The 13,898-nt window shown below is 42.9% G+C and overlaps 1 protein-coding gene across 1 annotated transcript in view; it reads left to right on the top strand.

The window, feature by feature from the left end:
• Positions 1 to 13,898, top strand: part of LOC141113612 (uncharacterized) — a 34,760-nt gene that overhangs the window by 11,657 nt on the left and 9,205 nt on the right. Inside the window, exons 3-9 of the mRNA XM_073606820.1 lie at positions 1,050 to 1,163; positions 3,486 to 3,545; positions 4,855 to 4,996; positions 7,468 to 7,536; positions 9,987 to 10,061; positions 10,265 to 10,342; positions 11,275 to 11,328. Coding sequence (XP_073462921.1) covers positions 1,050 to 1,163; positions 3,486 to 3,545; positions 4,855 to 4,996; positions 7,468 to 7,536; positions 9,987 to 10,061; positions 10,265 to 10,342; positions 11,275 to 11,328 — 592 coding nt within the window. The remainder of the gene's footprint in view (positions 1 to 1,049; positions 1,164 to 3,485; positions 3,546 to 4,854; positions 4,997 to 7,467; positions 7,537 to 9,986; positions 10,062 to 10,264; positions 10,343 to 11,274; positions 11,329 to 13,898) is intronic.

The raw sequence follows: 13,898 nt of genomic DNA, 5'->3' as shown, positions 1-13,898 counted from the left end.
GCTCCAAATCAGGGACCGTTGGGAGCTATGCTAAACCCAAGAATAGAAATGTAATATATTGCAGTTTATCAGTCCTTAGTTGTGGTGGCTGCATTATTTTCCTTTTTGTAGGATCTTTCCCCTTATTTCCCCTTATTTTTTCCTGGTGATCCTGCCAGTAACACACTTCCTGTCCTAGGGTGACAATGCTGACTTGATGTACTGTGCCTTTGGAGTAGCATTGTTGTCACAGTAGGACAGGAAGTGTGTTAGGACTACAGTGCACCTCCCTCATCTCCATAACACGGTGGGGTTCAGTAGTCCAGTAGGGGAGAACTGCGCGGGGCTGATGATGCGTGGGAATTCAGCGCAGCAGAGAGCAGAGGGAGTTACCAGCTAAATTGATTTCTGGCAGAATCAAGAGGCTTTTTTGTTATATAACATATAAATGCTTTCAATGCTTTATATAGAAGAGCAAAAAGGAAGCAAACAGACATTTATTGTTTGCTTTTACCAACACTTTAGTCCTCATGCACACGGACGTTTTTACAGCTGCTTTTTTGAGCTTTTTTTGCAGCTTAAAAAGGCCTGTCTATGTTAGTCTATGGCTTCATGCCCACCTAGGCGTTTTTGAGCTGCAAGTGGCATAGGCGTTTTTAAGCTGTAAAAAAAACCCAGGACCAGTGGGTTCTGAAAGACGTTTTTCAGCTGTAAAAACGCTCTAACGCTGAAAAACGCTCAAAAACGCTCAAAACGTCATTCACCAACGTTTTTTAGCGTTTTTGATCCATTGAAAAAAAAAAAATTGAAAAAAAAACGCTCAAAAAACGCTAATGCGGAAAAACGCTCAAAAACGCTAAAAAACGCTATTGCAAAAACGCTGAAAAAAGCTGAAAAAAGTTTAAAAAAAATCACTGCAAAGATACTGGCGTTTTCATAACGTTTTTTTAACAGCCTGTGTGCATGAGGGCATATGCTCATTTCCAGCTCTACCTGTGTTAGAAAAGAAAGCAGCTTACTGAAGATCAGGGCAGATATGAGCTCATGTTGTGCCTTTCTCTTCCTGAAAGGTGGCGCTCCTGAGACACATGACTGAAGCACCACATATGGGCAGTTACAAGAGGCAGCGGACCAGGAAACTGCTGAGTCAGATTGTGGAGCTTGTGTGTCTTGTGGCTGGAGAGGTGAGGACTGGGATCGACAGATATGTACAGTAAGGCCTTTTCATTCATATTTCTTATTCTGCTGTCCTAGGGTGGAAATATGGGTCATATTCATATGGCACCTAGTTGAGATACACTTTATTGTCAAAAGTATTGGGACACCTGCCTTTACACGCACATGAACTTTAATGGCGTCTTAGTCTGTAGGGTTCATTATTGAGTTGGCCCACCGTTTGCAGCTATAACAGCTTCAACTCTTCTTGGAAGGCCGTCCACAAGGCTTAGAAGTGTGTCTATGGGAATGTTTGACCATTCTTCCAGAAGCGCATTTGTGAGGTCAGGCACGGACGTTGAACGAGAAGGCCTGGCTCGCAGTCTCCACTCTAATTCATCCCAAAGGTGTTCTATCGGGTTGAGGTCAGGACTCTGTACAGGCCAGTCAAGTTCCTCCACCCCAAACTCGTTCATCCATGTCTTTATGGACCTTGCTTTGTACACTGGTCCAAATCATTTGGTGTGGGTCGTTTTTCAGGGGTTGGGCTTGGCCTCTTAGTTCCATTGAAGGCAACTCTGTTCCAACATGACTGCGCATCAGTGCACAAAGCAAGGTCCATAAAGACATGGATGAGCGAGTTTGGGGTGGTGGAACTTGACTGGCCTGCACAGAGTCCTGACCTCAACCCAATAGAACACCTTTGGGATGAATTAGAGTGGAGACTGCGAGCCAGGCCTTCTCAGCAATGAGTACAATCATTTTTTTTTTTTTAAAGGGTAGCTACAATTGAGAGCTTTAACATTCTGTTGCCTGCTTCTTATTCTCAAAAGTGATTTTCACCATTATACACACCTTGGCCTGGCATACACACTGCCGGAGCAGCCATATGCAAGTCTGGATAGATGCTAGGGGCCAAGAGCGTCCTTCAGCGCTGCTTAGAAGCTTTTTTTTTTTTTTTTTTTTTTTTCCCCTGGGATGTAATAGAGATATTTTCTGCATTGACTTATTTCTAGGGATGACACCTGTATCAATAGGGGAAGAAGATACCATGCTAATATACCCACATCCCACTTATATTTATAATATCATTATTATTTATTATTATTATTTATAATATCATTGTAAAGAGCTTCATAAACTATTGGCGCTATATAAATTGCGAATTATATAAAATATATAGATACATATACAAAATGTGTGTTGTAGCAAAGGAACTGTAAAAGGGCATACATGTAGTGAGCAAAACCAATAAAAAGGGAACTATATCACATAAAATTCCAAATTTTTATTATAGAAAATGTAAAAAAGACGCAGTAACCACATCCATATGTTGTACCCATGTAAAGTTCACATCTATAATACAGAGAACATTCCTGCTTTTACAAAAACTGGTCCACATAAGAAGCCTGACGCGTTTCGAAAACATTCTTTCTTTCTTCAGGATCGCATGTGAACACATATGATATCCAGAACGGGGTCAATATATATAATAAAAGTGTTAAAAAACCTTGTCTTGTACAATAGAGTTCCAATGAGTCAGCCACATGATAGAACAGCAGGGGGCATGTAGTGGATCATAGGCGTATGCATTTGGCACCAGCAGTTACCAACAACTATCACCCCGCATGGATAGAATATGCAAAAAGTAGTCTCAGGGCAGCCAAAGAATAATTCGGATATAATGCACTGTATGGGCAAAGGCTTATAAAAGCCTGACCATCACACCTATATGAGCATATTGGACTCCAATTCATGTCCATTAATATGCAGTTGTCCCTGCTTTGCATCTAAAACATCCTCCACTCCTCTGGAAATGCTATTTAATAAGGTTTTAGAGGGTGTCTGCAGTCATTTGTGCTAATTTTTGAGGTCAGGTACTGATGTTGGATGATAAGACCTGGCTCTCAGTTGGTTATCCATTTCATGCCAATGGTGTTCAATAGGGTTTAGGTCAGGGCTCTGTGCAGGGCACTCAAGTTCCTTCAAACCAAACTGGTCACACCATGTCTTTATGGAGCTGGCTTTGTACACAGGGACACAGTCATGGTGGGACAGAAAAAGGTATTCACCAAACTCTTACCACAAGGGTGGAAGTGCAAGACCATCTAAAATATCTTTGTATGCTGTAGTATTAACAGTACCCTTCACTGGAAACTCCAGCTGTCAGGCAGTTGGAGGGGGGTCCATACAATTTTGGCCATATGGTATAGATCCATGGCTGAGAATAGTGTATTCAGTAAATACTGTGGGAGAGTTTGCTGCACCCTATAAATTTTGTGTATCTAAATCTGTTCTTTGACTGTACTTTGTGACTGCCGGGCGAGTTCCACATTCTTTATATCTTGCAGGATTTGAAGCTGGTGAAGAAGAATGAAGATCTCAGCAAATTCTATCAGAAGGAAGGACAGGTGAGTAGGTGGGCCAGGCAGACAGGTGGAATTCTGTGTATCGGGGTAACAGAGGTGCAACCATGATGGTTCAGTAGGTGTGTTCTCCTACAGGGGACATGGACACAGGTAGTGAACGTGATGGGGATCTTCCTGCAGGATACCCATGGCTGTTTTCTATTTTGTTTTCCAAAACGGTTTATTGGGCTTTTCTAGGTTTAATACAGTGTACATGAGCACATCAAGATGTAACAGATGGAACTGAGACGTAATTGCCAGAGAAATGACAAATGGTTGCAACAGCGGAAATTAAGGGTTCCGCTTCAGGCTCCAGTGGGTCCTCATCTGTAATCAACCGCTGGAAGTGCAGGCAGGGAAAGGGCTCGACTCAGCTCCATAGAAATCACTAAAGAAAAAAAAAAATCCAAAGGCCACACATCACTCCCAATGACTGAGCCCCATGGGTTGGGTGAAATGCGTCAGGAAGGCATGGTCTGGATGGAGTCCAGGGTGAGGCTGCTTCTACTCTTCATATGAGGGTTTTGTGTGATGTGCTGCTTTTGAGATTTCTTCTTCTTTAGTGATTTCTATGGAGCTACAACAGTAGGAACCATAAACTAAGGGAGGATAAAACTACAGGACCCCTAAAGTTCCACAGCCAAATCAGAGTTGGGGGGTACTGGATAGGCCAGCGGGGAGTGCTTCACATCAGTTTTGATGAGCGCCTTGTGTGTGCGAAAAGGGAAGGGAGAGTGCCCTTCGACTCATAAGTGGGGGTTTAAGGGTGGGAAGAAAGAGGGAGGGTGGAGAGGTAAGACTAAGTATAGTTATCCAAGAGGGGAGAAAGAAGTCAAGGAGAACCTTTAGGAGTGATCACACAGAGGGTAGGGTACGATCTATATTCAGACGATTATTGTAGGGTATCCATGGATCTCAAACTTGGTGTGAGAGTCCTCCAAATTGGAAGTGAGCTTCTTATGGACCGTGATTCCCATAATCCTTATGCTGTGTTTTCCTCTTTTTAAAGTAGGAGGTGTAAAAAAATGTTTTATCCAAGCTGGTGACCCCAATGAAAGAGCCATAGAGGAGCTCTATATAGTCGCCAGGTACTACTCAATGAACCGTGTATGTGCTGCACTGATGGATGCCTTGTCATTCTTTATCTTCCCAACGTCGTTGTAAATAGAAAAACGAAAATGAGAAATGTATTTCCATCTGGTTTGTATCAGTGTCTGTCCTCATAAGGACATAATAGGCCATTATGTCTCCTCAGTTGGCGAACAGTGGCAGGGGACTGTGATTTAGTCGATCGCTGTCCTGTGTGTTTCAGATTCCAGTACGCTATCAGGACGTGGCTGTGTTTTTCACTAGAGAGGAATGGAATTACATAGAAGAAAACGAAGAGCTTTACAAGAAAGAAATACTCAGTGACCCCAATGAATCCAAGGAGGACCAAATAGAGGACTTCATAGGTGACCCTGGCATTGGCTGTATTTCTGTCTTGTTACGCTGTAGGATTGTTTAATATCATTGGTCTCCAAACTGCGGCCTGGGGGCCAGACATGGCCAAACACAGCCTTTATCTGGCCCTTGGGGCACCTTTTCCCCCTACTGATACAAGACATTATTCCTCCCACTGACACCAACAATGGGGCATAATTCCTACTATTGACATCAGCAATAGGGCACAATTTCTCCCATTGATGCCAACGATGGGGCACTATTCCTCCTAATGACAGGAATGATGGGGCACTATTTCTCCCACTGATATCAACATTGGGGAACTATTTCTGCCATTGATGCCAACGATGGGGCACTATTCCTCCTAATGACATGAACGATGGGGCACTATTTATCCTACTGATGCCAACATTGGGGAACTATTTCTCCCATTGACACCAACATTGGGGCGCTATTCCTCCTCATAATACCAAAGTTGTTACCCTCCAGATACTGTTTGGATCCACAAAGTGGGTATAAACTAGATCTTAGATGTACTGGAAATGCGCTATATTGTCAAAAGTATTGGGACATCTGCCTTTATACACACACATGAATTTTAATGGCACCCTAGTCTTAGTCCGTAGGGTTCAATATTGAGTTGGCCCTCCCTTTGCAGCTATAACAGCTTCAACCCTTCTGGGAAGGCCGTCCACAAGGTTTAGAAGTATGTCTATGGGAATGTTTGACTATTCTACCAGAAGCATTTGTGAGGTCAGGCACTGATGTTGGTTGAGAAGGCCTGGCTCGCAGTCTCCGCTTTAATTCATCCCTAAGGTGTTCTATTGGGTTGAGGTCAGGACCCTGTGCAGGCCAGTCAAGTTTTTCCACCCCAAACTCGCTCATCCATGTCTTTATGGACCTTGCTTTGTGCACTGGTACGCAGTCATGTTGGAACAGGAAGGGGCCATCTCCAAACTGTTCCCACAAAGTTGGGAGCATGAAACTGTCCAAAATGTCTTGGTATGCTGACGCCTTAAGTCAAGAGTTCCCTTCACTGGAACAAATAGGCCAATCCCAACCCCTGTAAAACAACCCCACACCATAACCCCCCCCCCCCCCCCCTCCACCAAATGATTTGGACCAGTGCACAAAGCAAGGTCCATAAAGACATGGATGAGTCCTGATCTCAACCCGATAGAACAACTTTGGGATGAATTGGAGTGGAGACTGCGAGCCTGATGTCACAAATGCGCTTCTGGAAGAATGGTCCAACATTCCCATAGACACACTCCTAAATCTTGTGGACAGCCTTCCCAGAAGAGTTGAAGCTGTTATAGCTGCAAAGGGTGGGCCAACTCAATATTGAACCCTACAGACTAAGACTGGGATGCCATTAAAGTTCATGTGTGTGTGTAAAGGCAGGTGTCTCAATACTTTTGACAATATAGTGTAGCTGTCTTCTTCAGAGGGTAAAACTCCCCAGTGGAGTCGCAAACAGAAATGTCAACCTGACAGAGATTCCATCCCCTCCTTGCTCTATCCAAACCCTGATAAAATGTTTTAGATATACATACACTACTTTTAGGCCAACATTTTAACTAATGTTTAAAAGTTTTGTTTTTTTTATGGATTTTTTTTTCACTATGTACTGTATGTGTAAACATACCTGACAAAGTGTTGCCAGAGAGCTATGGGTTAGCTTAAAAAAAAAAGCAGCATAGCAGCTTACTTTGCAGCTCCCTTTGCCTGATTGAGACCTCGGACTGAGCCATCTGATCAGAGAGGGGTTGGTGCTCTGGTGAGTCATCTGGTTTCTGTAAACATATAATGATGTTAAAAAGGGGTTTTTGTCAATCCACAGTGATTATTGTGGATGGATGAATCTGTTATTTTTCTATCATTATAGTCCTGACTATATTAAAACGAAGAAGGAAGGATGTACAAAATCACTACACCACTCCCTATGACATAACGGGAAGTTAAGAAAGAAAGATATTGGTTTCTACAACCATAGGCCCCCTTTCACGTGGCAAGCCCGCTCGGATCCGCCTGTCCGTTTATCAGGCGGATCCGAGCGGGCCATCCATTGACTCCTATGGGCAGGCGGATGTCAGTGGAGATGTGTCCGCTGACACCCGTCTGCCAACCAATCCGCTCAAGACAGACGTATGGCGATACCTTCGCCATCTGTTTTATCGGATCGGATGAGAGCTGATGAAAACGGACATGCTGTCCGTTTTCATCCGATCTCTCCATAAGAATCAGCGGCGCTCTGACAGGCCCCTCCCCACTCAGTGAGCAGAGGCAGACCTGTCATCCGCCGGCTCAGCAGAGATTAACGGAGTGATCTGCTGAGCTGGCGGACTCCGCTGAGCGGATCCGCCTCGTGTGAATGAGGCCTAATAGTTGTGTTACTTCTTTTTTTTTTTTTGTGTGTTTCTCTATATACAAATACTGTGTGTGGAATGTGGCTGGTTTTGACGCTTTGTTCGCTTTACAGATGATTTCGAGGAGGATGCGGATATAACAGACGACCATTTCTTCAAGCTTCTGGAAGTGAACTCACAAGGTACAGAAATCCCAGATGTTGAGAAGAAACATCCGTAATGCCTCGTACACACATTCCGAATATCGTACGACCGATCGTAAGACCGTTCTCGCTTAATAGTCGCAAATAAAAATTGAATAGCTAAATAAAGTCACGAAAAATTCTCGTACGACAGACAAAAAAATCGGAAAGTGATGTCATGTGCTGTAATGTATTTGTATTGTATTTTCGGACGACAACTATAATTCAAGTTTTGGGACACATAATAAAGTCTCCTTTCTTCAAGCATTTCCATTCATTTTATTGGCCAAAACTGAGCCTGATTATACCAATTTCCAAATCTTTACCCATTGTATAATAACTGAAAAGATAATACTTATATTTTACTACTGTTCTTAGTAGCGGTACCTATCATACCTTATGTCGAGAGGGTATTCATTTATGCTAGGGACTCCAAACTTTCTAAGCAAAGGGCCAGTATACAGTACATGTGGATGCGATAGAATGCAACAGGTCAGGCCAACAACACAGAGTAAAATGGGTTTTAATGGGAGAAATAGTGCCTCATTGATGGTGTCAGTGGGAGGAATAGGCCTTGTATCGGTGGAATTAATGGTGCCCCTTAATTGGTGTCAGTGGAAGGAATGGTGCACCATCATTGGTGATAGTGGGAGGAATGGTGCCCTATCACTGGTGTCAGTGGGACGAATAGTGACCCATCATTGCTGTCAGTTGGAGGAATAGTGCCCCATCACTGGTGTTAGTGGGAGGAATAATGGCTCATTGTTGGTGTCAGTGGCATAAATTATGCCCCACCGCTGGTTTGTGGGAGGAATGGTGCACCATCATTGGTGATAGTGGGAGGAATGGTGCCCTATCATTGGTGTCAGTGGGACAAATAGTGACCCATCATTGATGTCAGTGGGAAGAATAGTGCCCCACCATTGGTGCCAGTGGATAGACTGGTGCCCCATTATTGGTGTCAGTGGGAGGAATGGTGCCCCATCATTGGTGTCAGTGGGAGGAATAGTGAACCTTCATTGGTGATAGTGGGAGGAATGGTGCCCTATCATTGGTGTCAGTGGGACGAATAGTGACCCATCATTGCTGTCAGTTGGAGGAATAGTGCCCCATCACTGGTGTTAGTGGGAGGAATAATGGCTCATTGTTGGTGTCAGTGGCATAAATTATGCCCCACCGCTGGTTTGTGGGAGGAATAGTGCACCATCATTGGTGATAGTGGGAGGAATGGTGCCCTATCATTGGTGTCAGTGGGACAAATAGTGACCCATCATTGATGTCAGTGGGAAGAATAGTGCCCCACCATTGGTGCCAGTGGGAGGACTGGTGCCCCATTATTGGTGTCAGTGGGAGGAATGGTGCCCCATCATTGGTGTCAGTGGGAGGAATAGTGACCCTTCATTGGTGTCAGTGGGAGGAATAGTGACCCTTCATTGGTGTCAGTGGGAGGAATAGCGACCCTTCATTGGTGTCAGTGGGAGGAATAGTGCCCCAATCATTGGTGTCCGTGAGAGGAATAGTGCCTTATCATTTGTATCAGTAGCAGGAATATAGTGCCTTGTCATTGGTGTCAGTGGGAGGAATAGTGCCCCAGGGGCCAGACAAACACAAACAAAGGGTCACATCCTGGCTGCAGTTTGGAGACCACTGATCTATGATTTTAAAAGATGACCACCCTGTTACTGACAGCAGCTGGTTACACACTTAACGAATGGGAACCAATCAATGTGGTTGTTGATCATGTGCTCACTGTGAGAGCCAGTTGTGGTTATCATATTTAGGTTTGTTTACAAACAAACCAGCTGGCTGCAGCTGTCACAGTGCAATACCATGTTTACCTCCTTCCCGCCGGAGGTGTTTTATGGGCTTCCTGATCATGTGATTGGCTGTCATGGTAATCGTACGCTCAAGAGCCCATATCACTGGCTCCTGATCGTCATGTTGTGACTGGGAATTAGTGGGTGGCAGCGCAGTCACAGTGCTAGGGGTATGAATTGTGGTCACAGCACAAAAAAAAAAAAACACGCACATATGTGACAGCACATATTAAGGCCCGCCTCCATGTTGCCAATTATATGCATAAGGCCAACCGGAAGGGGATAAAAAAATATAATGTTTATAAATGTAAATTAATGTAGGTTGGCAAACTAGTGTTTGTTTTTTTTCCATTAATTAACAAATATTGGCACTGCGCAATCTGATCTGGACATCTTGCTTTCAAAGACCTTTGCTCATGAAAGGGATAAAAGTGGACATTGTATCAAAATGCTAGGTTGGCTTATCAGCGAGACCCCATCAGTATGGAATGTAGAATTACATTGGGGGGATTTTTGTAAAAAGTTACTAAATGCAATCCTACACTTTAAATCAGGTATTTATGGTATATCAGTAAAGTACCTAAATCACCTTCGGAAATTCATGAGTGTAACTCTACACATCTTTCCTTTCAGGTCACAGTCCAGGAGCGGCACCAGTGGGTAGGAAAAGAAAAAAGGTGTTGCTGCCCACCATGCCGTGTATTCCGGGTGAGCCTCATGCCACACAAACTAAGTTTGTGTGGCAAACTAAGATACTAAGTTCTTGTAGTTTTGGTCCCTCAGGCCTTAGTACAGCTTTGTCTCTCATTTCAGTGATGAGTTGGAGGATTTTTGTGATTTTAGCCATGTTGGGATGTCGATCAGTCAGAAGTCAGATCAGTTAGTTGTGGTATTTTTCGCTGTCATTGCAGAGCATATTCCCAAAGGGCAAAGACAGGAGAACACAGACTGGCCCAACAACCGAACCTGCAAATCCGAATATTTCTCAGGTGAGCCAACTAAAGGTATACAATATGTTGTATCCTCCTATTCATATTTCATAGACCAGGGGTTCTCAAACATTTTAAAACCGGGGCCCGGTAAATTCTTGTAATACCCCCCCAAAAAAAGTAATTTTATATATATGTGTGTGTGTGTATATGTGTGTGTGTGTGTGTATATATATATATATATATATATATATATATATATATATATATATATATATATATATATATATATATATATATTTATTTATATTTAGGGTTGCAACGATACTAGTATCGGTATCGGTGGCAATACCGAGCATTGGCATGAGTACTTGCCAATGCTCCGATGCTTGACCCGATACCTGGGCAGTCAGGGGTGATTGGTACAGCGGTGGGGGGAGTTACAAGCACTGCTTCTTAACCCAAAGGCTTTCAGCTGCTTTATTGAAATCTACTATACAGGGAGATCAGTGCTTGTAACTCCCCCCACCACCTCACCGATCAACCCTGACTGCCCCCCGTGTCCTCCTCCATGCTCTTCCGGTCCCCCTCTGTGCGCCTCCGTGTCCTCAGTGCTCCTCCTGTCCCCCTCTGTGTCCTCAGTGCTCCTCCTGTCCCCCTCTGTGTCCTCAGTGCTCCTCCTGTCCCCCTCTGTGTCCTCAGTGCTCCTCCTGTCCCCCTCCGTGTCCTCAGTGCTCCTCCTGTCCCCCTCTGTGTCTTCAGTGCTCCTCCTGTCCCCCTCTGTGTCTTCAGTGCTCCTCCTGTTCCCCTCCATGTCCTTCGTGCTCCTCCGGTCCCCCTCCATGTCTTTGGCAAATTGGATCATGCTTTATTGGTGTTTTTTTTTTCCTTCCTCTATATCAGGGGTCAAACTGTTTGAGTTTCATTGTTATCATGTTTCTTGTCTCTCTGGAGATTTATCTCATTCTGATATTCTCTGTCCTTCCCTCCAGACAATGATGATGCAGGAGAGGAGGACGGCGGCTGTCTCAGGTCTCTGGACCCCGGTGCGTTCTGTCTCTTTGTTCAACAATTGGTCAGTTGCAGCTGTTGGTACTGGTGTGGGAGATTAGGTCACACAGATTAGGTCACACACATTGTACCCCATCCTCCAAATCTAATGTCTACATGGTCAAAAAGGACCAGGATGGGTTAGTCACCACTTTACCACTTGCCACCCAAGCCAATTCTGGCATTTCTCTCCTACATGTAAAAATCATCTTTTTTTTTTTTTTTTGAATTGCTCAGAACCTCCAAACTATATATATATATATATATATATATATATATATATATATATATATATATATATATTATATATTATATATTTTTTTTAGCAGAGACCCAAGGGAACAAAATGGCAGTCGTTGCAATTTTTTATGTTACACTGTCTTTGTGCAGGAATTTTTACAAACGCGTTTTTTATGGAAAAAATAAATTAAAAAAACAAAACACGATATTTACCCCCAATTTTTTTTTATAATGTGAAAGATAATGTAAATAGATACCAAACATGTCACACTTTAAAATTGCACACACGCCAAACTACAGTACGTAAAAATCTTCATAGGCAATGTTTTAATTTTTTTTTTTTTTTACAGGTTACCAGTTTAGAGTTACAGAGGAGGTCTAGTGCTAGAAATATTGCTCTCGATCTAACGATCGCAGCAATACCTCACATGTGTGGTTTGAATGCCATTTACATATGCGGACGTGACCTACCTATTGTTTGTTTTATTTTTATATTCTTAGTTTTGCACTTTCCGTTGAATTTTTTGATCACTTTTAATCCTATTATTTGTAATAGGAATAGGGCATGGCAAGTCCCCCTTATGGAGAGATCTGGATCCCCCATCTCTCCTCTATGCTGGAAAGCACGAGATCAAAAAAAAAAAATCTCAGGCTTTCTAGCAAAAAAATAAAAACAGCAGTGTTTAAATCTGCGAGAACTGCAAGTGACGTTATGACATCGCCTTCAAGCCTCTGAGGGTCATAGAGATGGCCGGGGCTCATCTGGTCCACGGCCACCTCTGTGGTAAACCGCCGCAGCCGGTGGATTCATTCTCCGGTGCAGCTGCAGGCATCATGCAGGTAACTGCAATTAAAGTCAATGTTGCAGGGGGAAGTGGTTAAAGAGCAACTCCATTTTTGTGGGGAAAAAAAAAAAGAGCGTATTATTTATTGTAATTTAATGTTATTAAAAATGACTTTTTCTTTCCAATCTGCAGTGCTGTAATTTTCTGTAAATTGCAATATGGCAACCTGGAGGCATTCTATACACAGATGGTGTAGAGAACGAGAGACCCCCACCCCCACCCCAAAAGTGTAATTTCCTGTTTGTGTGATTGGTTTACTGATTTTCCCAGAAGTCTGCACTAAGATTAAAGTCCCCTGTAACAAATATGTAATTTTTGGTGAGATAACCCCAAAGAGAAATTACTTCTAAAGGGATGCAGACCCTGCCAGTTTGCTTATGAACCCTACAGGTGCAGCAGCTGATTGGTAATTAAAAATCACTCCAATACAGATTCAGTTTGAATCTTTTTTTATTAAGATTTTAAATAACAAGAAAAAAACATTATTAACCACTTCAGCCCCAGAAGGATTTACCCCCTTAATGACCAGGCCATTTTTTGAGATACAGCACTGTGTCGCTTTAACTGACATTTACGCAGTCGTACAACATTGTACCCAAACAAAATTGATGTCCCTTTTTCCCCACAAACAGAGCTTTCTTTTGGTGGTATTTGATTACCTCTGCAGTTTTTATTTTTTGCGCTATAAACAAAAAAAGACTGACAATTTAAAAAAAAAAAAACACTATTTTTTTACTTTCTGCTATAACCCAAAAAAATATATAAAAAAACAAATGTATTCATCAGTTTAGGCCAATATGTATTCTGCTACATATTTTTGGTAAAAAAAATTGCAGTAAGCGTATATTGATTGGTTTGAGGCAAAAGTTATAGCGTCTACAAAATAGGAGAAAGATTTAGGGACTTTTTTTTTTTTTTTAATGTTTTTACTAATAATGGCGGTAATCTGCGATTTTTAGCAGGACTGCGACATTGCAGCGGACAAACCTGAAACTAAGTGACACTTTTTATGACCAGTGACGCTAATACAGTGATCAGTGCTATAAAAATGCACTGATTACTGTATAAATGGCACTGGCAGGGAAGGGATCAACATTAGTGGTGATCAAAGGGTTAAGTGTTCCCTAGGGAGGTGCTTTCTAACTGTTAGGGGGATGGGCTCACTGGGAGTAGAGAGAGATCGATGTTCCTAAACATTAGGAACAGCTGATCTCTCTCTTCCCCTTTCAGAACGGGGATCCGCCTTGTTTACATAGGCAGATCCCCCTTCTGCCAATCTTCACGGCGATCGCGGGTGACCTGTGGTATCTAATGCACTCAGCCAGGCCGCCCTGCCGCAGTATATGTGCGGTGGGCGGTCCGGAAATGGTTAAGCAGCAAAATTGATTACAAAATAATACTGTCAGCATAGTCAGTATACAATAAAAGAAATTGGCGACAATAATAGATGAAGGGGTTCAGCCATGAACCCATGAAAAGTC

The sequence above is a fragment of the Aquarana catesbeiana genome, linkage group LG12 (genome assembly GCF_042186555.1).
Source record: "Aquarana catesbeiana isolate 2022-GZ linkage group LG12, ASM4218655v1, whole genome shotgun sequence".
In the NCBI taxonomy this organism is placed as follows: domain Eukaryota; kingdom Metazoa; phylum Chordata; class Amphibia; order Anura; family Ranidae; genus Aquarana; species Aquarana catesbeiana.
Note: the sequence above shows the minus strand (reverse complement) of the source record. Positions and strands in the feature narration are given on the sequence as shown.